Raw genomic sequence first — 24,105 nt, forward strand, 5'->3', positions numbered from 1 at the left:
TCACAAGCAGAGGGTGCTTGCAAGTATTTGTTGAGTTGTACTTATTTTCTATGAAGCTTAAACGGAATAAATAAGTTGGTGCCACCTTTTTGGAGGGCAATTTGGAATTATCTGTTAACATTGAAAATACGCATTAACCTTTGACCCAGCAACTGCATTTTTAAGTTTTTCCTATAGAGACTGTGCATATGAGCAAAAGTATATGATCAAGGATGTTATATCTATATGACAGAATAAAATGCAGCCATTAAAAAAGAAGGGAAAATATTTATATGCACTGATATATAAGATATCCTGATGTTATGTTATGGGGAAAAAAGTGTTGCAGACTTAGTGTCTTTTGTATTATTTTCTCACATAATAAAATAAACAGCGATGATATAATAGATTCAAAGAAAAATTTACAAGATTATAGACCAAATTGTTAATAAAGACTATATCCGGGGAGGTGGGACACAAAAAAATGCATCCATTTTTAAATTATATATAAAAATTTATAACCATGATGCATTACTTCTATAAGCATATACATATATGTCATATACATAATAATTATATAATATATAATGTGTAATATGTAATATATCTGTGTATATAAATATATACATAGATGCCAATGAGATGGGTGATTTGACTTAAATGGACACACACACACACATACACACACCTCCAGTATGATAAAGATAAATTTAAAATAAAATAAAAGGGACAAGAAGGAGAGTCCCTATTTATTGCCTTTCTTTTTAGCCTGTAGCCTGCCTTCTTTCAGGACAGCCCCGGATCTCCTTAGGCCCATTGTCTCCTGCACCTGGCATTCCCATCCACCCCACTCCCAGTACCTGTGTCCTGGTTGATGGCAAAGGCTGCAAGGCTGGTGCCAGCCCTCAGGAAGTACTGGAGCTCCCCATCCAAGCCACTGTCATCATCGTGGGCAGCCACTACCATCACCTGAGTGCCTGAGGGGCTATTTTCCTGCACCTGGCCCTGGTGCACAAAGGAGACAAAGCGGGGAGGGTGGAGATTCTCATTCACATCCAGGACTATCACTTCCACGTGGCAGAGGGTCCTGCGGGCCAGGGGCCTCCCACTGTCACTGGCCCACAGGCTCAGATTGTATCCAGCCCGCCTCTCAAAATCCAGCTCTCTCTCCAGACTGAGTGCACCGGTCATTAGGTCCACGTGGAAGGTCCCATGGGCATCATCCAACAGGACATAACGCACTTCTCCTGCAGGGCCCTCATCAGGATCAGAGGCATCCAGAAATGTTAGAACAGTTCCTGGAGGCATGTCCTCTGGGACTTTCAGCCTGCTGAGTTCTGTGATGCATTGAGGAGAGTTGTCATTGGCATCTTCCAATGTGATTGTCAGGTCAGTGACAGAGAAGAGCTGGTGGCCCTTTCTGGGCTGATCCCTGGCCTCCACCTTGAGTATATATTGTGGTTCTGATTCCCGGTCCAGGTGTCCTGTGACAGCCAGTTCCCCAGTGAGGGGATGAAGGGAAAACTTCTCTGTAGGGCTTAGCAGGGTGTAGCGAACCCTCCCATTGTCATCTGAGTCAGCATCTTTTGCTTTCAATTCTGCAATTGTGGTTCCAACTTCTGTGTCCTCTGAGATGGTTATCTGGTACCCACCAGGAGGAAATCTGGGTGCGTTGTCATTCCAGTCTTTCACATTCACTGTTAGCAGCTTCCAGGATGACTTCCGGGGAGTACCCAGGTCATACACTGTTACATTGAGGATGTAGAAACTGGTGGCTTCATAGTCCAAAGGGGCAGCTACAGTGAGGAGCCCTGTCTCCAGCTCCATGTCAAAGCAGCCCTCCTCATTGCCATCTGCAATCACATAGACCAGCTTGCCATTAAAACCAGTATCAGAGTCAATGGCTGCTAGGTGGGCCAGGGAGGTATTGACAGGAACCCGCTCAAGGATGTCAATGGACTGTGGGAAGTGGTCCTCAAACTGGGGGGTATGATGATTGATCTGATATGCACTTAAGGAAATGAAGTCCTCATCATTAGAGTCCTGGTTCTGAAAACCAACAGAATGGAGGATGGTTTTTGTGAAATGTGTCAATACTCCTGTTTTATCACATGTTATAGGGACCTCAAAACGAGGGTCTTTTATTACAGTAACATTCAAAGTTGTGGGCGAGGCATAGTGTTTCCCATCTGAGGCTGTAATTTTCAGGTAATAATTGATGGGTTGACCAGTAGTGTGATTCATAAAAGAGCGTTTGAGGGATATCACTCCAGAGAAATGATTTAGATCAAAGTACTCTAATTCATTGCCTGACACAAACTCATATTTAAGGTTCTGAAGCTCATCCACATCTATAGCTGACACGGTCATTACAGATTTTCCTACTGGCCAGTCTTCACGGATAGACCCAGTGCAGTTGACTTGCTCAAACATAGGCTTGTTGTCATTCAAGTTCTTGAGCCTAAGAGATACAGATACTTCCTTTTCTTGGCGAAATGGGGATCCCCAATCTGATGCCCGTACCCGGAAGGTATAAATTCTTTTCATGAGCTCATAGTCCATGGGTTTGGAGGTGGAGATGATCCCCAGGTAAGGGTCGATAGAAAAGGGCACAGATTTTGGATGAGTGATGGAATAGGTAACATATCCATTCTCTCCATGATCCTGGTCTGTGGCAGTAACTGTCAGAATGCTGGTGCCTGGCGGGATATTCTCATCAAAGGTACCCTCATAGGAGGACCTGTTGAAAATGGGGGCATGGTTGTTACAGTCGACAATATTGATGACCACGGTGGTGGAGGCCAGGCCTGGTGAGGTTCTGATGTGTAGCTGGTAGTGGGCTCGGTCATGGAAGTCTATGAGCTTCGTGGTGGTGATGAGTCCAGTGCGAGCATTAAGTCTAAACCCCGCACTCTCTGAGGATGGCTTTAGAACATACTGCAGGTTGGGGAAGGCTCGGGTTACTTTCACCATCACCACGCGGCTCCCAGGAGGGGAAAACTCGCTAAGCTGCACTCTGTAAACAGCCTTCTCAAATTTAAGGGAAGTCAGTTTGGAAGGGGGTAGGTGAAAGCCCCTGATCTGGGAATAAACAGAAGGCCTGCTCCCACTCCTGGCCTGCAGGCTGAGGTTGAATCCATGAAGGTGCTCCAGCCAGTTGATGTCTTTGACCAACACCAAACTGAACTCATTGCTGTGGGCGTAAGACTTGGTGGTTTTGAAGTACTTTCCAGGGTCACCACCAACAATTTCAAGTGAGTCCACTTCAGCACCTGAGCTGTTTGCATCTACCATTACAATGGCATAGGTGGTACCCTCATTGCTGTCTGGTGGAGCCACCACCACCGAGGTGATGGCTGGGGGCTTCCTGAAGGCAGGCTCCACGTGGATGATGAGTGCAGCCAGATTACCAAAGCCATTGCCCTCTGAGATTTTCCTCATGCGGTCCACAGCCAGCACCTGGAGCTCATACCTCCCTCGCCAGGTGACGTTGAGCTTCCCAGCCAAGGTGACCACACCGCTAGTGGGATGGATGGCAAACATCTCAGACCTTGTGTTAAAGGCATAATAGAACTTGGCATTCTGGCCCAGATCAGCGTCTGTTGCGGTCACCTTACAGATGGGGCTCTTGAGGGGCATGTCTTCAGAGATGGTGACTCGGTATGAAGGCGGGGAGAAGAGGGGCTTCAGGTCATTCTGGTCCAGGATGTGAACCACCACGCGGGTCAAAGCTTCTAACTCTAAGGTCTTCTCCGTGGCTTGGATGATGAGGGTGTAGCTGTCTCGCACCTCCCTGTTCAGAAGGGCCGTGTTGCTGCTCTTTGTCCTTATTCTCAGAAAACAGAAGTTGCCCACCACATACTCCTCTGTTTTAAACACATTGGCCACGTCCCCGGAGATAATCCGGTATCTCACTGCCCACTGGGGCTCGGCCAAGTAAATGCCCATTTTCACAGAGCTCTCCACATAGGTCTTGGGGGCAGAGTTTTCATAGATGGTTGCATTATAGAGAGAGTGTGTGAAGCGCCAGGCGGAGGAGGAGACGAGACCTTCTCGGGGCTTCTCACAGGTTGTACAATGAAACAAGAAAATGAGAAAGCCCAAGAAGGCAATAATCATGATGGAAAAACTCCCGAAGCCCTAGGCAAAAAAAAAAAAAAAAAAAAAGGAAGAGTGTAAGTTAGGAAAGAAATGGCTCCTACTACTGTGGTTCTTAGCTGGGGTGATTTTGCCCCTCAGGGGACACTTGGCAATGTCTGAAGACATTTTCAGCTATCCCAGCTTGTGGGGGAGGGGGAGCTACTGGCATCTAGTGGATAGAGGCTGGGGTGCTGCTAAACATCCTACATCACACAGGACAGCCCCCCAACAACAAAAACTGATCCAGCCCCAAATGTCAATAGTGCTGAGGTTGAGAAACCCTGTATTTGAAGACTAATAGACTAGTTTAAGTGCTTTCTCAGGGGTATCTGGCAGATACAACACAGTCCTGACCACTTGACTCCTTTTCCCAAAAAACCTTCAATGGCTGCCCAGTGATGGTGGAATAGTTTCAACCAGGTACCCAAGCTTAGCAATCTGGCTCTAGGTACTTCCTACAGGACCCCTCCATCAAGGCTGAGGTCCAGCCAAACTGAGCTGCAGAAAAGCAAAGTGACCAAGATCATAGGCCTGGCATCAGGCCACTTGGCCATCAGCCCTGGCTCCACCACTTACTAGCTGGGTGACTTTTTGGGCAGGTTATTTAACCTCTGTGAGCCTTGATGTCCTCTTCTGTAGAATAGGGATAAGGATATTATCTACCTCATTGGACTTTCGTGAAAATTAAATGAAATAACAAAGGTAAATGACCCAGCAGAGTGCCTGGGACGTAGAAGTTCTAACTTAATATTGGCTATTATTAGTAATAGGAAACTCAGTTTCATAAAAGGAAGGGACCCATCCAGGGCCTTACAGCTAGGTAGAGGCAAAGCAAGAATTAGACCTGGGGCTCCTTGCATCATAGGCCAGGACCATTCCCCTATCCCAGGCTTACCTGCACCTGTCCCACCGCTAGTCCCTTTGGATAGGGCCTGATTCTGACTCATCCTGTAACTTTGAATCTCCTGGAATGTCAGAGCTACAATGGACCTTTGAGACATGGAGTTCTGACCCCACTCCTCATGTACAGATGGAGAAATAGAGCCCCAGAATGGGGATGAGGCTTGCCCCATTTCACATTGTGGGTGGCCAGGAAAGAACTAGTCCCTGGGAGTTGTTGAACTAGCCATGAATGAGTACTTCTCCCCCTAAGACCTGCTGTGGCTCCCATTCTCTCCTGTGCCATTTTCCACTGGCTTATCCCTGAACTACAGCCTGGGTTAAAGCTCCAGCCTGGGTTAAAAGTCCAACCTCAGGGTTAAGGACAGGGAGAAGATATAAGGGGAGTAGGGGAGGGCAGAGTTTGGTTGCCAAACTAGGCCTTCCAAAAGTAAAGCATGAGGCTGGTGCCTCACCTGCCCGTGAGAGTCTTGACTCCAAGGAGCTTGGCTGTCAGCCAGATGTGTGGAGCATTCCTGGATGAAACAGGCAAGACTTGTTTTTCCGGTTGCCTGGTTCTTCAAAGGCAAGGAAGAGTTAAACTCCTGGGGCAAGAGGGGAAAGGAGAGGCTTGCATCCTTGTGTTTCCAGAGTCCGGAGGGAGCTGAATGCAGCTTCTTTAAAACCTTGCAGGGAGCATCCCAGCAAGGGAGGCAGGAGTGGAAAAGTCTGCCTAACTTGGGATCTACAAGCCTGTGACAGAAAAGAATTTGATTATGCCCCATCCTTCCAGCCTCCTATGGATGGCGTCCCAGGTCCAGCACTTCAGAGAAGAGGGAGCAGGAATGGAGGCAGATTCCACACTTGGGGTGTCTATTCCCCATCCTTCCTGCCCTCTACTCTTACCCCTCACAGCTGCAGCTCACAATGGAGCTGGCCCCAGGCAAAAGCCATATTCCCTCCATTCCACTCACCCCATCCCTGAAACAGTCTCCTGCAAGAGGGGGTGGACCTCTGAGTCACATGGACCCCAACCCCCCAGAGTGGCATTGTGTTGGAAGTTGAAGCCCCGAGGAAAAATGTGTTCTTACCCCAGTCCCAGGTCCACTCACTTTGCAGCCCAGCTAGCCTAGGGTGCATGCAGCTTCCCTGCTCGGCCTGCCCTGCTTTGCAGAAAGCTTCCTGCTCACCAGGTCAGCACCCGTGTAGGGCAGGCCCCAACAAGACACACCACTCAGCTGCTGCACCGGTGTCTTGCAGAGATGAGCTTAGGGAAGGGCGCAGGGGCAGGGTCTCCCTGGAAGGGGATAAGAAGCAAAGATAATGCACCTTTTGATGACGGTTGGTGAGCAGGGCTGTGTTCAAGCTGTAGGACCCACAGACCAGGCGAGTGGTTTGCTGAGGAAGGGTCTGTGTCTGGACATTTGTTTCTTGGCGCTATGCCTGGGCAAGTGAACAGGTTTGCAAGGTGCGGAGGCATGTCGGGTTCCCTGGGCTGCCCTCCCAGCCTACAGTACCTAGGACCATTATTTTGAAACATCTTATGAGGGGCGCCTGAGTGGCTCAGTCAGTTAAGCATCAGCCTTTGACTCAGGTCGTGATCCCGCAGACCTAGAATCGACCCCCACGTCCTGACTCTCTGCTCAGCGTAGAGTCTGCTTCTCCCTCTGCCCATCCCCCCCACTTGTGCTTGCTCTCTGTCTGTAATTCCTCTGTCAGATGAATAAACAAAATATTTTTTAAAAAATGAAAGAAATATCTTGTGAAAACATTAATCAATTCAGATCAATTTCCTTCTTAAAATTTTCCAGTGGCTTCGCATAGCATTCAGATTAAAATCTAAAGTCCTTACCATGGCCTACGAGGCCATGTGGGCCCACATGCCTGCCTGATTTTCTAATGATACCTCCCAGCACTCTCCCCATTGTTCATCAAGCTGCAGCCACCTGGGCCTCCTTTCTCCTCCACAAACATGCCAAACCAGGATCTGCCTCAGGGCCTTTGAACTTGCTGTTTCTCTTTACTTAAGATTCTCACATGGCTGGCTCCTTCTTGTTATCCTTCTTCCTGGCTCAGCTCTCAAATGTCACAATCTAACACCCAGTTTGATGTAACCTCCTTCCTAGCACCCTTCTTTATCATACCACCCCATTTTCTCCATGGCACTTAGCACCACTGGTATGTTCTTGCTAGTTTGTTTAGTGACTGTCTACTGCACTAGACACTGGGCTCTATGAAGACAAGAGCTTTGTATATCTTATTCGTGCATGAATTCCCAGTGCCTAGTACATAACCCTACTCAACAGTTGAAAAATGGAAGGATCTGGACTTAGGAAAGGCAATGACAGAATAAAAACTGAAAGAACCTTTAGTGATTAGCCTTTCCTTTCTGAAGCTGGAATATGAAGTCCCCCCAAAAGAAAGGAACTTGCATGGGATGCCTGGATGGCTCAGTCAGTTAAGCGTCTGCCTTCAGCTCAGGTCATGATCCCAGGGTCCTGGGATCAAGTTCCGCATCAGGCTCCCTGCTCAGTGGTGAGTCTGCTTTTCCCTCTCCCTCTGCCTGCCGCTCCCCCTGCTTGTGCTCATTTTCTCTCTCTCTGACAAATAAATAAATAAAATAAAATCTTAAAAAATAAAAAAGAAAGAAAGGGGCTTGCCCAAAGTCACAGGGTAGGAACCAGAGCCAGGTTCTTTCCTCCAGACCACACTGCCAGAAAGAGAAGCTGTGGCTCTTTGTGAATCCGACCCCAACTACATAACCTTGGGTAAGCTAACCTCTTCAAACCTCTGTTTTCTCATCTGTAAGATGGGGCTATTAAGAGTACTGCTTTCCTAGGGTTTTATAAAGACTAAATAAATAAGATCATGCCCATTAATGTACTTAGCACAGTTCCTGGCCCATGGAAAAGCACTCAATAAATATTAGTTATTATGAGTTTGCAAAGCCAAGGCAGAATCAAAGCCTAAGGTTGGGGTGAGGGTGGGGTCCACGGAACCCTCTGGAGAAGGTCCAGGCTGTGCCCCAGCAGAGCAGGAAGCCGCTGGTGTCTGGTCGAGTCTAAGCTTGCTGGCCCAGCCACAGGCTGTTCTGCTAAGCTGCGAGCAGGCGCTTGTCTGGGGTGGGGCCTCCCGTTCTTGGCTCCTCAGACTCAGAGGAAAATCTGGATGTGGGTAAATGTGCACATTTGCAAGAGAGCACACACATACTTAGGTGGCAATTTTTTTTTTTAACAATATTAGGTGGCAATTTTTGGAGAGTTGTATGGATACATTAATGGTGTATGCCTGCTTGACAGAATGAATATGATATGAGCAAATAAGTTGGTAGCTATGGGGCTTGTGTGTGCACAGGTATGAGCAAGTGCAGGGGTGAGGGTTCATGAATGGACCCTTTTAGGATATATGTCTGAATCAAATAGGCCTCCTTGGAGCTCCCAGACCCCTCTCATAGATGGGGAAGAGAGCAGAAAGTGGTTCATAATGCAGTTTCTGGCTGTGTGACCTTGGGCAAGTGGCTTACCGTCTCTGGTTTTCATTTCTCTCCTTCATAATACCATTTTGAGAATGAAACCAGTTAATGTACATAAATGCTAAATATAGGATGTGACACAGTTTTCAACAAATATTACCAAGTATTATTACTTTTAGCAGCCAGCTCATACTACTGACCGCTGAGTTTGCAAATAATGAAAACTCTCAGATGTATTATCACGCGATCCCCCATCTGTTCTTCACGAGCTGATTTCCTCCGACTCAGTGCTGTAGGGCTTTAATGAGACCATGATGCACTTCACCCTGTGTTTCCCCTCAGGGCTCCTGCTTCTCAGAATCTGGATTCCAACATTCAGAAACTTGGTGGTTGTGACATCCATGTCTTTATCCAAGTCACTGATAAAATGTCTACGCACAAGTGGGAGGAGCAATGGTCTGAGATCTTTCCTCATTCTTTTGGTTAGTGACCTCAAGTGCAATTCTGGAATGAGTCATCTCAGAATACAGAGGAGCCGTCACCGAGGAGCCCGGGCAGAGTCTGGGTGGCCACCTGTGAAGGATGGTGCTACTCTAGGGGGATACTTGCCCTTGGGGGAGATGAGAAGAGTTCTAGTAAGTCCCTTCCAACTCATACAGATATGATTCTTTGGCCTGTGCAGGCCTGTGGTCTCTATTACCCTAAAAGAGCCCTCAAAGGCAGGGAATGGATTTCCGCTGGCTGTTAATCAGGCTTGCACATGCACCAATGCTTGCTCAATGGTCCTTGTGGCAAGCTACCCTGGCTCTTGGGAGACCTGGATCAAAAGTCATTTGTTCTCTGGTGGCCTTGGTCAAGTCAGTCACCTAAGTCCTGTGAATGTCTTTCCTCCTCTGTAAGTGATATTCTGTCTGTTGGGTGAAGGGGCTGGAATGGATCCATGAATTCAGACCCCTCTATTGTTTTCAGGGGCAGAATCTCTTTTTTCCTAATGAAATTGTAAATAGATTAAAGCAGAGCTACACTATTAGGAGCAGGGGTGGAAAGCTAGGGCCCTGCCCACAGGCTTGCCCCTCACCCCACTGGGAAGCACAGGTTTGAAAAACTAGATAGTTGGTCTCTAGGAGCCCCTCCAGTTCTGACAAGCTGGGGCTCTGCTACTCTAACGTCCTTGTCCTGTCATAAAAAAGTCCTAAGACGCACAGGTGGATGTGCTAGGATTCTAATGCACTATGATCTGTATTTGTAATGGCCCGTGTGCAGTGACTTTAGTCTTTAGTCCTAGAAGTCTGTGACTAATTCTGTTCCTTCCATGGAGAACCAGATGTACTTGGAGGAATTCAAAGCCAAATCAAACTCCCACTAAAGAAGCTTTTATCATATTTCTTCAAACTGTTAGGCTTTGTTTCTGGCAATGAATTCCTCCTTGTCACTCCCAGAAGTACCCAGGCACAGACCAGTGATGACATTCTCCCTTATGGCCCAACGCCTTTCCTTTTCCTAAGTATGTCCCAGATGTTCATTAGTAGCCCACATAATACTCCTAGGAAGCACATCTGCCCTTTTACTCCCACTTCTCAGATAAGGGACACTGAGATTTGCACAGCATACCCAAGGCCACCCAGAAAGGTGGTGGCTGAACTGAAAACACGCAACCAGACTTCCTGAACCTGGGTGCTCTGGATTTCCTAGGCTGTAGGAAGAAGCAATGAGATAGGATATTATTTAAAGTTTGGAGAGCCTTTCATGAAAGAAAGAGTCCCTTGATTCATTTTTCTGGATTGGAGAATGTCCACACTCCCCTCAAAATCCAAATGTAAACTTACCATGGATTTGGGTGCCCTCCGTAAGTATTTCCTGATCCCACTCACCTCCCCTCCATGGTGTCTGCCTCAGGCATCAGTGTTAGGGCTGGCTCTTGCTCCCTTTCAAGAAAGAATCCTAAATACATTCTATTTGTGACAATAGCTGAAAGGCGGGGAGGGACAGGAGGGATTGTGCCTTTGAACCAGAATTAAAATCATCAGTGAAAGAATACTGACATTCCAGGTAATTGCTAGTCATGAAGTCTTTAGCTACTGAAGTTATTTTTCCTCTTAGTAGTAGGGAGCCACTGAAGATTTTTGAGAAGAAGCAGGACCAGAAGAGAACTACATGCTGAGATCTTAAATCAGATCAACAGGGAGATTTTTTTCCATTGAAGACTCCCACTCTGGTATGGACTGGGCTTGAACAGCAACCCTACTGGGTTAAGCCAACTGAAATTCCCTGTGGGGAAAGAGGCTTGATTTACTTCTCAGAAACTTGGATGAACCCTTGAGTCATTTGCTAGTTTGTAGGCAGTCCCTGCCGGGTCCTCCTGTAACAAAACATGTCGAAGAACTGGACAGAAGCAGGAAAGGAGCCAGTGGCTTGAGCCCTTGATGGGTCGTATGACTTTGGGAAGGCCACAGAACCTCTTCTGAACCTCATTTTATCTGTCTGTAAACTGCAGGTAATAATAGCTACTCCTACCTACTTCCCAGGGCTGCAGGGGAGACAGACAACATGATAGGTGAACACACAGGGAGGAAAAGACGCAGAGGAACACCTTATTAGGACCAATAATGGCTTGGTAAATGGCAGCCCAAACCTCCAGCGGACTGAGAGGCTCTCAAGAGAGCTGTCAAAGGCCGGGTCTGCCCACGCCTGAAATTAGAAGGCAGAGATGACTGACAAAGGAAGTCCTCACCTAGGACATGGGGGAAAGGGAGCTGGGACTGGGGGGCCCCTTCATCATTAGTATTCTGATATTATTGTTGATGGAGTATACTGTCATACCTACATGTAATCTGTAAATTCAAAAAAATCTGCATGCATTATCTCACTTGGTTTTGAGGGAGGGGGTGCAGCACTGGGTAGAATTGATAGTCAAGAAAGTGGGCTCTGGAGTCAGATAGACCTGGTTTCAGATCCCAGCTCTACAGTTCACCAGCTGTGTGACCTTGGGCAGTTATGTCACCTCTCTGGTCCCAGTAAAAGGGATATGGTCTAAGTACTTATCTCACAGAGTTGCTGAGAAGGCTAAATGAGTCAATGCCTGACAAATAGCCAGGACTGGAATACACTCAGTGCGAGTTAATTATTGTACCAACATCACCATTATTATGACACTTATTATGAACCTCATTTTGTAAATGAGAAACTGAGGCTCAGGTAATTTGAAGGCTCTGCCTAGGTTCATCCACCTAATAGGTGATGGATTCAAGTGCCAGCCAAGAACTGGAATCCATACTCCAAGAAGGGAGACTCAGAGAGTGCTGGTGTAGCTGGAGCCAATTATTTAAAACAAGACTCTCCAAAAGAACTTTCTACAATGGTGGGAATGTTCTATATCGAAGTCCAGTATGGGAGCCACTAGCCATGTGTGGCTATCAAGGACTTGAAATGTGGCTGGTACAACTGAGGAACTGAGTTTATAATTTTATTTGATTTAAATAGCCACGTGTGACTCCTGGCTACTGTATTGACCAGCTCAGCTCTAGAAAACATGGCACAGGAACCAGGAACCAGGGATGCTTGGGATTCAGAGAAGGATGAGGGGTCCACCTATCTAGTTGGCACAGTAGGCACACCCAGGGTCCATGGTACTTTTAGGGACCCCTGAAATATTTTAATTTCTATTAAATTCAGAAGAAAGAAAACAAACTTTTGGGTTGAAGAAAATATTTTCATATAGAAAAATATATTTACCATATATACCAACATTACCATAAGATATAACTTCTAATATTTTTTCATGGATGAAGGGGCTATAATGCTTAGGATCCTTGAACGTCTTAATGGGACCCTGGGGAGATGGATATGTAAAGGAAACAAAGGGCTTCCAGGCACATGGGTTTTGAAGAAACAAAGGGACAATGTGGGGAAGGATGAGAAAATGTTTTGTTATTGGGTCTCCTCTGCCAAAGTAATTCATTCATTCATTTATTCATTCAATACTTATTTACTGAGGGCCTACCCTGTGAGGGCATTCCAGAACAGAAAATAAGACAGATGAGGGCCTACTCTCATGGGGATTCTCTTCTAGTAGCAGAAAGAAAGAGATGATAAATCAGGGTGGTCAGGGGAGCCTTACATGACAAGGAGACTTTCGAGCAGGGCAAGGGCCAGAAGGTCTTCTTGAGAAGGAGTTTCAGGCAAAAAAGAACAGGCAGTGCAGAGCCCCCAAGGCAGGAACAAGGAGGTCGTGCACATAGACCAGAGGGAGCAAGCAGTCTCTGAAGTGTTGAGAGTGCTTCCCAGACATAGAGGGTCTTTCAGCTACTGTTTATCAGCAAGGTCAATTTTCTAATGGAAGAGAAACCTCTTCCACACTGTGAGGACGATAGCTGTAGGCATTCTAGTTCACAGACCCTGACACTCAGTGAGGCCCAGACAGAGCAAGATCTCTTCCTCTTGGGATCCCATATGGATCCACGGCCTTTGCATTTGGAGCTGTTATTACTATTATTAAATTATTACTGTTGTAAAAATACAGTAATGTTAACTACTATTCCACTAGGTGTTCAAAAAGTACGTGTGGAAAGAGGGAACTAGTCTCTGTATGTGTGCTGATCCCAGCCTATGTCCCAGGAGCTCCTTGCCAAAGCACCCTTCTACACACACACACACACACACACACACACACACACACACATCCCTGGGTCTTTGTGACATCCCTTCTTTCCTTGCAATGATCTGTAACAAAGCTCAAGCAGCAGCTTGAACAACATCAATATAATAAACATAATTTCTGTTCTGGGGCGCCTGAGTGGCTCAGTCAGTTAAGTGTCCAACTCTTGGTTTCGGCTCAAGTCATAATCTTGGGGTCATGAGATCAAGCCCTGCTTCAGGCTCTACACTGGGTGTGGAGCCTGCTTAAGACTCTCTCTCTGTCTCACTGCCTCTGCCCCTCCCCCGACTTGTGTGCACAAGCACTCTCTCTTTCTCTCTCTCAAAAAAGAAAAAAAAGGGAGTGATTTCTATTCCATAATTTGTATTACTGTCACCCTTTCCCCAGCAGTGGGTGCAGAGAGCTAACTGATGTGATGTCATTCAGAGGCTGAGGGGGGCAGTGCGGTGGGTGTGAGGTGGCAGGGAAGACAGAAGGTGGAGAATGCTGTGGACGCACCCCAACAACATGAATTTCCTGATCTTTTTCTATTCTGACACTGGCATGCTGGGCTGACTTCTCCGGGTCCCATCCTATGTGATCTGTATAATGAGGCCATCCAGCACAGCACCCCTCTCTATCCAGGCACAACAAGCTGCCTTCCCAGGAGCTAGCAGGCCCCAGAGCCACCAGTCAAGTGGACCCTGTTCCTCTTATCTGGCTCTGAGAAGCTTCTGGAATGGAAGCTTCTCATTGTTCCTTGTGCACGATACCATCGGCCACCCGTGGCCACTCCCGGTCAGGTCTACCTCTAACTCAGGCACCCCGGGGGTGGGGAGGCTACTATCAGCCACATCACATGGTGGTCGCCAGCTCAGGCTCGGGCCTAAGGCAGCCTGCTTTTGAGTTCCGCCTGGTTTGATGACCGTTGCTGGCTGTATGACCTGGAGTAAACTATTGAACCTGACTTTCAGCCTCTTCACATATAAATAGGAGAAGATAGTCATCAGGGTGTAGTGAGGCTCAGTTAAGATGAAGTGCCTAAGTCCTCACAATGGCTCACACATGAGCTGTCACCTGCAGACACTGTGATGAAGATGAGACCCATTCCTTTGGTGTCAAGGGTCCTCGTTCACCCATCAGAGGGCCAGGCAGGAGACCCAGTGGGAGCTGAGCAAAACCCCCTCATTTTATGGGACCTCCACTTGCTTATCTGGGAATTGGGACTGGTCCCTGCTCTCCTGCCTTAGTGCAGCTCACCCTCCACTGAGCTATTGTCGAATGATGCCCTGAGGATGGTGAGGTTTGGGGAATGTGAAATGTTTACAGAGGTACAGACACTGGTCACAGCTGACATTTATTGAACTTTTACTATGTGCAGAGGCCCCATAGTAAGCACTTGGGATGCATTATAACTTTTAACCTTGCTCACAGCAACCCTATAATTATCCTCATTTTGCAGATGAGGTAAATAAGACTCAGAGAGGTTACCTAACTTCCAACGCACAGAGTGAGCATGTGGCCAAGGCAGGATTAAAATTCAGATCACCTGTGTGTGCCTCTCCATCCCCAGGGGTTGGAAATAGCACTTGGGAGAGAAGGATCATATAACCATGTGTTCTCTCAGCCCCACAAACACAGATTCTCAGCAAAGGCTCTATCTCCAGCCCTCCCTCTCCATCCCATTCCCTCTGGCCTGGTGCAGCCTAGCCATGCTGTCTGTCCAGCCAAGTCCAAACCCCTCTGAGCAGAACTGCCTAGGACAAAGCCAGCAGGCGGGCAGGCCTGGGCAGGCAGGGAGCAGCATTCTAGCAGTGGGGCACGACAGGCAGTTCCGTTCTCTGAGGCCCCTGTCAGTGCAGTGCAGCTGGCTGAACCTGACTGCTGGGCTGGAGGCACGAAAGGGTTAGGGATGATTGCAAGCAGCAAGGTGCATACTAATGAGATGTAAACCAGCCCCTGCTGGTAGGCTCTGGGCCAAAGCTTAGAGTTCCACACTCAAGCCCCCTGAGCTCAGTTCATACCGATTTCCTCCTTCCGGAAGTAACTCTGTGCTCCACTCCTCCATGGCAGACACAGAACAGAACCACTGGGCCCCCTGTGTTCTTACTGGACAGGGCTGGCCATCGAATGGAACCAGTGGTTCCCACCATTGGGAATTCCCTGAGGGGGTGGGGGCGAGGGTTAAAAATACATATTTGCCAGCTCCACCCCAGATCTAGGAAACAAAATCATTAGGCGTGGGGCTTAGGAATAGAGTTCCCAGGGTGATTTTGGTGGGACTGGTGTTTGGGATCTGCTGAACAAGGTCATCTCTTCCTTTAGGATCCTGTGTTCTACCATGCCTCCTTTCAAAGTGGATATCCCATAGGTGGCTCTCTCCTAGGCCCTAGTGGAGAGGGGTGGGGAAGGGAGGAAAAGACTGCAAGCTCCTAGGAAGTGCTTCTCGAAAGTCAGTGTGTTAAAACTCACAGCCTCATCTCAGGAAGTCTGACTGAGTAGGGCTGCAGTGCACTCAAGTGCTCCCTGTCCCCTGTAGGTGGTCTGCTGACCACTGTGGGGGGAACACTGGCCCTCGGGCAAAGCAGACACAAGGTTATCTCTAGAGTCAATTAGAAGAGCAGACAAGAAAGGGAAAGTGACAGGTGTGATTACCGTGTCCGACATTCACCTGAGAGTCTCTGAATCTGCAGATCTCTCTGTCCGTCAGCATCTCAGACCCCGGAGGCGATTGTTTATCTTGCTGTGGTCAGGCCTATCTATCTTCCGGATAGACACTCAGCCCCATGAACCATGTTCTACTTGCAGTAAATAGAACTGAACCGGACAATAAAAGGGTTTCCATCCACATGCATATACCTCATGACCCAGCAGACCCGCTCTTAGGAGACACAACAGAAGCGTGCGTGCATACTCACCAAAGACTCACACAGAATCATCAGAGAAGCACTATGGTAATAGCCCCACAGTGGAAACACCCTGAACGTCCACCAAGAGCAGAATGCAGGATGCTCATCTAAGGGAATACGAAGTCCCAACAGAAATGAAGTATTGCTCTAGGCAACAATAGAGATGAATCCCACTGACATAGTGTGGAGCAAAAGCAGCCATACGCAAAAGACTACATACTGTACTCTTCCAACTAGATAAAGGCAAACTTATCTGTGGATTGGAATAAGATAAAGCTGCCCTTGTGAGGGTGTTAGTGACTGGAAGGGGCACTAAGGGGCACAAAGGTGGTAATATTCTGTTTCATCTGGGAGCTTGGTTAGTTTCTGGAAAGTTCATTGAGCCATACACTTATGATTTGTGCATTTCTTGTATGCATATTATACTTCATTAAAAAGTTTTCTGAAAATGCTAGTAAAGGACTTCAAAGAACTTTTAATAAAAGGCAAGACACTGAAATAATAAAAGCATGTTGACTATAGCACATTGCACGGGATTTCATTACTTATGGGATCTTGGACTCTTCCTGCCCCAGGACCAGGAAGGAGAGAGTTCTCAGAAACCAAGAAGCACGGGAGCTGTGCCAGGACTTACCAGGACCATGCAACACCAAGGACTTAGCAGCTCCCTCTCCCACCCCTACTCGGCCCGCCCTCCACAGAACCGCAAGGGCAAGGCAAGCCCACTTTCCACCAGGTTCCCAGGCTCAGCTGGGTCCCCATTCACTGGGGCTTACTTCCTGAAGCATTTTTCTATCCTCAGACCAGTTTTCTGGTCCGCTCTCTCATTTGATCCCCTCAAAGACCCTATGAGGGGAACAAAGAGTATTTTCATTTTATAGATAAGAAAGTTGAGACCCGGGGCAGGGGCGTGGTCAGAAGATTTGGCCAAGGTCATACTGCCAGCAGTGGCCCAGTCAGGACTCAAATACAAGTCTTCAGATACCAAGCCCAACATTCCTTTGGCTACACCACAGATGGGCTCTTCTCAGGAATAGCCATGCTGACTGTAGCTTCATCACTTAGTGAGTACTTGCCTGTGGATGTCAGAGTCCTTCAACAACCCAAGGACGGAGGTACTATCATTGTATCCCCATTTTACAGATGAAAAAATTGAGAGTCAAGAAGTCCAAGTGCCTTGTCCCAGGTTAAGGGCCAGTAAGATGGCACGTGGATTGGAAAGATGGCCTCTCCAGAGTCCCAGCTCTGAAACACTAGTTTAGTGGTTCCCAAACCCAGCTGGACCTCACCTGGAGTTCCACTGGAGCTTGTAAAAATACAGATTCCCTGGCCCCACACCCAGATCCTACATTCTAGTGCTATAGACTCAGGATGGGGCTGAGGAATCTGTATTTTTTAAAAACAGCTCTAGGCATTTGGGTAGCTCAGCCCTAAACTAGGCTGCCACTGAAATAGAACAGTAAAAATAAAACAACTTAAAAGGTGAAGTTGCATTTACAACTTCCAAATTAACTCACTGAGGCTCTCTAACAATTAGAGTTCTCCTAACGATGGTACACAACCCCACAAGAAGGTATTTGACAACTGCCCAGCTGGCTGGGTAATCACTATGTTTGTGTGTGTGAGGGGGCGGGGGAGTGACTAGCAAGGAGCATCAGGAGGGCTCTTGGGGAGCTGGGGGTGTCTGCTTTGCTCTGGTTGCTGGTTAGCCACTGTTGTTGTTCACTTGGTAAAATTCATCAAGTTGTAACTTACAACTGATGCACGTTGTTCTTAAATGTTTACAAGAAGGAAAAAATAGCACACAGTCAGAGACACTGTATAAGGAATCTTTACAGAGTAGAAACTTACAGGAGGGATCCAATAGGGTTCTTCTAAATTATGTGCTTCCAAGAGTTTGATTCTAGGATTTGAATTTTCCAAGATGCTGTGATTCTTTTGAATCAATTCCCAAGACTTCAGAAGCCCCCAAATCTGTCAGAGTGGCTAATGTTTAGCGAGCTTTTAATATGTGCTGGCTACTATGCTAACACCTTCTGTGAGGTAGATAGCGCTATATGCCCTGCACCCTCAGAGAGGTGAAGTGATATGTCCAAGGTCACAGACATGGACCCTGGCTCCAGAGCTCATGTGCCCAAGCCTGGCGCAATACTGGTATCAAGCTCTGCCACTTTCCAAGGCTAAGCTAGTAGGCATCTAAGATACTGCATTTTGTGCCGCGCAGTCCTGTATTTGCTGAGAGGATCCAGAGGAAGGAAAGAGGGTGCTGCAGGTACAGACAGCAGCCCTGACCTGGGACACGTGAGCACAGGCACACTAACGTTACCCCACAGCTGGCAAGTACAGTCCTGCCCAGCTTGCACCCCGGCCAGCTGCTGTGGGCATTAGAGCCAAATGGGAGCTGGGAAATGGAGAATTCTCCACTGTGGGCTCCCTGCCCCCAGCAAGGGGATGGACAGGTGCCTCACAGGGGCCACTCCAGTCCCAGGAATGGGAAAAGACTCAGGACTGAGAGGCGGGAAGGGATTTCTCTTTTCCACAGGCTCCAAACTGGAAAACGTGTAAGGCATCACCTCTTTCAGAAGGAGATGAAATTTAGGAGATGATTTGTTAATCAGTGGGAATATCAGACATGTGCTTGCCCAAGGGGGAGAAAACAACATAACGTTCTACTCCAATCCCCTTCCTTAAATTCCTGCTCCTCCCCACAGCCACGCACACCTACCCAAGGCACCCTCAACTTAACCTACCTCAACACGGTCCTCCAATATTTACAAAATAAAGGCCATGCTTCTACGATGATTTTCTGAAGTCCTTATGTTTTAAACAGACATATGAAAATATTTTCAGATGCAACTATATATCTAGGATTTGCTTCAGAATAATCTGATGATGGAAGAATTAGTGGAGGAAACACAATTGTCGAAGCTGAGTGGTTTTTTTATACTATTCTAACTTTTGTGTATTTCTGTAATTTCCCATTAATAAAGAAAATCATATAAATTACATTGAAAAAAAGCTATACTCCGTGGCCTGTCACATAAGGCCTTCAATGACCTGGCCCCATCCTACCTCTCAGTGCACGCCTCCAACTGTTCTCCACCCAGCTGATAATTTCCTGCACACACCGGCCATGCCTTGACACATGCTACTTTCTCTTTCTGAATTGCCTTTCCTACTTTTCGTTATTCAGACTTGAAAACTGACATTTAGTGCCAGCTCCTCCAAGAAGCCTTCCTTCATTGACTCTATAACTGGGCTGACTATCACTCCTCTGGGTCCCCAGGCCAGTCCCAGTTTGCCTTTATTTTACTACCTCCCTCAAGGTACTAAACCGTCCATTTATAGGCCTGCCTCCCCCAACCGTGAATCTCCGGGGGGTCTGACACACCTTCGAGCTCATTAGGTGTAGTGAAGTAAGTGCCCAGAGGACAGAAGCTGTGGGACGGAAGCTAAGTGGCTGAGCCTCGCCGAGTGTCTCCTGTCTCTACAAGGAGAACAGCACCGGCAGCGGCAGAGGAAGCTACTGGGTCACGCCTGCTGGCCTGCAGGGCAGTTATACAGAACAGAAGGGCCTTGTGAAATGGTCTAACCTGGCAACAGGCAGGTTAGTTATACAGAACAGAAGGGCCGGTGAATGAGAGCTCCCCTTTCCAGGTTTAAATCCCGTGCTCAGCAATGGCTCCCTGTCGGCTGCAAACGACCCAGGACACCATTACAAACTGGTCCGATTGATGAGGTTTATGTCCCCTGTCCCCTGTCCCCTGCCCCCTGAAGTGCGACTCAGCCTGGTTGTGGATCCCAAATTGCGTTCTGAGGCTGTGGGGATGATCCGCCAGCCTCCTCTACGGAGGGGCCGGAGGAGCTGACTAAGAAGCGATACCTTCCCGGCAGCGAGACGCGGAGGCAGGTGAAAAGGTGTGGGGAGTAGTCCTGCCTTCCCCGCTCACTTGCTGTGTGACCTCAGCCAAGTACTCAGCGTTCTCTGGCCAGGCTGCGGTGTCTCCATCTGTCTGATTCGATTATCACTAAGGATCCTTCTGCGCCCCGCTCTTATTGATCTGTGATTGGGTAGGCTAATGCTTAGTCCCTCGAAGTGACAGTTCTCATCTATGAATTAGAAATGAAGATTCATTTGTTCCCTCAGCAGCTATGCAATGAGCATCTTTGATGGGCCAGGCGCTGTGCTGGACATGGGGGCCAGAGCAGTGAGCAACACTTAGTAAGAGAGACAGTATCTGGAAAAAACTCTCAAATAATTATAACTGCAACTCTGATTTGTCTTACGAAGGAAAACCTCAGGGCGCTGTGAGCGGGTCTCCACCCAGGGGAAGCAGAGGGAGCTGGTTAATTGATGACCGTGAGCGTAATGAGTACGACCCTGTGTGCTACATGCATGACCTCATTTAGATGTCACATCCATCCCTGAGAAAAGGACTATCACTAGTCCTCTTTCTCAAATTAGGAGACTGAGGTGTAGAGAAGTTGAGGCCCAGGTCACACAACTAATAATATCCAGGATTTGGAACCACACGTGTCTTTGTAAGCCTGTCTAGAAACCCCCATTATACATGTAAGCATTAATACCATTAGCCATAGAAATAGTAGCACTGAGATTCTGAGCCAACTCAGCTTGTGCTGGGAACCCAGGAAGTATGGGAAACTTCCAGAGGCTCTGCCCTGTCCAGTTACAAAGGACTCCAAAAGGCAGGGCCCATTCAGGGGGTACAGAAGGTCCCTGATTGTACCGACATCATTGCCTGGTTTTCCTTGCCTCACATTCTATCCTGCCTGGTCCCACCTGGCCAGCAGGAGTGCCAGCACCATGGCCTGTCGTGGGACAGCTGGAAGGAGAACTTCTAGCCTGAGGTGAGTTCATTTGTACCCAGGGAAGAACGGGCAGGGAGCGGAGCATGGTGGCCCAACTCACAGAGGACTGGTGTAGAGCGAGCCTGGCCGCCCCTCCCTGTAGAAAGCACAGCCACAGCTGACTCGGAGGGGCTGGAGAATGTCCGTGCTCTTCTGGGTCTGTCTCCTGAGTCTTTAAGAAGACCACTAAGAGTCTTGGAGTCAGAGGGGGGTTCTAGGAAGAACTTGACTCCCTGTAGCTCCTCTTCCATTTTACAGATGAGAAACCTGAGGCCCAGGGGGCTCCTGGCTGAGGGGGTGTCACTGTTGCACTCTGTCAGGCTAGCCAGTGTCATGGACCGAGCACCTCCCTGCTACAGCATAACCTGTGGTCCGTGGAGAACACTGGGGGAAACCTGAGCTTGCCCCTGGGTTCTTCACCTGCAAAATAGACAGCCATTCCTGCTTTGCCTACCCAACAGGCTACTGGGGTGAATCAGTTAAGAATGGATCATAATATTAATCTAGCCACCTTTATTTTATATATAGGGAAATAGGCCCAAAGAGGTATGGACCCATCTTAGACCACACAGGCTGGGAGTTACAGAGACATGAATAATGAAATTCTCTTTCCATCCTCCTTCAAAAACTCACAATTTTCAAATGACCAGGCATACTCAGCCCAGTCCCTGAGCACAGGCAGCATCCAGCCAGTATCGACAGTAATAGTAACTATCAGTAGTGTTCTGCATTGAAGGCTCTGTTAATCTGCCCAGGCTCAGCTCTCCATCTGTAAAAGGAGCCCCGAGCCTGCTTCTCTACCTCCCTCCTCTCTCCTGAGCTGAGGCCACCAGTGCCAGAGTGTGGCAGGGGACAGAGGCAGCCCTTCTGAGCCCTTGGCAAACCCCAGCATGCTCTGCTGCTCCCCACATGGGGGCATATAGCACACCCTCTCTCCAGTGGAGGGCTGAACTCTGGCCTGGTGGCTCTGTTCAGCGTTCCACTCCAGCTCACCTGCCTCCAAAGATATGCATCAGATTCCTGCTTCCCCCAAGACAGGGGAACAGAACTGCTCCCACTCACCCCACCCCAGGGCTGCCTCTGGTGCCTCTCAGACTCACAGTCTTTTACAGCCCTTAGAGATAGTGAGCACCCCCATTTTATAGCCAGGAAAGCTGAGGTTCTAATCAGGGTATCTCAAGAGCCACACAAGAGCCAGGGCTGGCCAAGTTATCTGACTGTCCCTCAGGCCCTCCTTCCCTCCTCCACACCAGGTGGCTTTTCTGTAATAGGACTCCTTTGCCCCCCTGGACACACACAAGAAGCCAGCACCTCTTGTTTCCCTAGCCCCAGCACTTCCCCCCTAAAACCATGTAGGAAAATGTCACCACATCCCCCCGGAAGGCTCATCCCCAGAAAGCCCATAATAGACTTTCATTCTTCCAAGGACACGACTCCAACTTTTCACACGTGCAAATATGACCTTGCTCCTTCATGAAATCAAAATCCTGGCCTTGTCCATTGCTGGGCCCCAATCCCCAGCCCCCAGTCTGGGCTGGCTACATCTGTGGCTTCATTCAGTGTACCTAGGCACCTCGGGCCCAGGTGTCCCTGCCCTACCCCCACCATGCCCGCCCCTCTGAAATCCTGGTCCCGTCACCACCTTCCAAGAGCCTTGGAACGCCCCCACCTGCTCTGGAACAAGGCACAAGATTGCATTCGCTTTGCAGCCCCCTCCCCCAACCTCCCATCCTCCAGCAGTCCTTACCTATGCCCTTCAGGTAGGGGAGGGTGCCCCAGGGTGGGCTGCTGGGCTGGAGCCCTTTCCACGCACACCAGGCTGACAGGCTCCCGAGGGAGGTGCAGAGACTCAGAGCAGGAAAGCCGGACGCGCTCGCACTCCGAAGAGGCTGCTGAGAAAGTTGGAGTAGGTGTGTCCCAGCCCAGGAGGAGGAGGAGGAAAAAGGAGGTGGGAGAATTGAGGCGGATCATCCCCTCCTGCCAGCTCTCTGTCTCACGGAGAGGGAGGGAGGAAGCCAACTGGTTTGTGGCCCAGAACTCACAGTGGGGAATCGAGTCATGGAAAATGATGGCTGGAAAGTTGCTGAGAAATCAGGCCCATCTCCACCTCCCTCCTGGGTTTGAAGGAGGGATAAACTGAGGCCCTAAACAGGTAGTACTCTCGGGGGGCACACAGAGACCATGAGGGGACTGGGGAAGGACCCAGGTTGCTAAGCTCTCGGCCAGTGTTCCCTCCACATTTCTCCCTGACACTGCAGATCTGAGACCACCCCCCCACCACCCTCCCAGGCCCAGTTCAAAACCCTGGCGCTGCCACCTACGAGCTCAGTAACCTTAGGTAAGATACTGAGTTTAAGCCTCAGTTTCCTTTTTTGAAAAGATGGGGATAATAATAACTCTTACCTCATGAGGATTAAATGAGATAAAGATTAAATGGAAGTCACTTAGCAGAGAAAGTCTCCCACAAGAGGTAATTCTTCTTCTTACTGTTACTAGCGGTGACTTTCTCCATAAGCGGCTTAATGTCTCCAAGCTCTGGCTGCCCCTTCCGTGAAATGGGAGTAACAAGAATCCCGGCTTCATAAGGTTGTGCAGATTCACGGGATAGATAATGTGTGTAAAGTGCCAAGCACAGCGCCTGCATCTCACTGGGAAGCAAGACATCTTAGTTTTGGTACGATTTATGGGGTACCTCTCTGCTCTGGCTCTCCAAATGACTCTAATGTGCTCCCTGTGTTGAGAACCAGTGTTTTAAGGGAAGGGAAGAAAAGTCAGACAGGAATTAGCCCTCCTCTCGCTGCTGTGCTTTTTAGTACAGAATGCATTCATTTGCTTGTTTTGTGTGAGGCTCTATACATACATTTTTCCAGGGACGGTACGTGGTGCTGGGGACATAGAGGTAAATGATACAGTTCCTGCTGCCCCCCCCCCCCCAGAGCTGAAAATGGCTCTACAACCATCCTATCCAATCCATTCCCCGCTCCCCAGGACTTGCAGCCCCTCTGCAGCTTCCCTGGCAAATAAGAGAATCTTTGCTTGCATACCTCTAATTATAGGGAGCTCACTACCTCTCCCAGAAGTCAGTTCTGACTCTTGGCATCTTTATCTGATGTTCAGCTGAGCCCCAACCCTTGAACCTGACAATAAACAAGAATTCTACATGTCTTTATTATTACCGTTATTATAAGCTATGTGACCCAAGGCAGATGATTTAAATTTGCTAA

General features: G+C 48.4%; 2 protein-coding genes across 2 annotated transcripts in view; one reads left to right on the forward strand and one right to left on the reverse strand.

Moving 5' to 3' along the window:
* The window catches only part of FAT2 (FAT atypical cadherin 2), a 78,370-nt gene extending 55,583 nt beyond the window's left edge, over positions 1-22,787 (reverse strand). Inside the window, exons 1-2 of the mRNA XM_026510824.4 lie at positions 22,629-22,787; positions 840-4,119 (exon numbers count right to left, since the gene is read on the reverse strand). Of these exons, the coding sequence (XP_026366609.3) occupies positions 840-4,098 (3,259 nt within the window). The 5' untranslated portion in view covers positions 4,099-4,119; positions 22,629-22,787. The remainder of the gene's footprint in view (positions 1-839; positions 4,120-22,628) is intronic.
* Positions 1-24,105, forward strand: part of SLC36A1 (solute carrier family 36 member 1) — a 138,779-nt gene that overhangs the window by 111,444 nt on the left and 3,230 nt on the right. The window lies entirely within an intron of this gene.

The sequence above is a fragment of the Ursus arctos genome, unplaced genomic scaffold (genome assembly GCF_023065955.2).
Source record: "Ursus arctos isolate Adak ecotype North America unplaced genomic scaffold, UrsArc2.0 scaffold_15, whole genome shotgun sequence".
NCBI lineage: Eukaryota > Metazoa > Chordata > Mammalia > Carnivora > Ursidae > Ursus > Ursus arctos.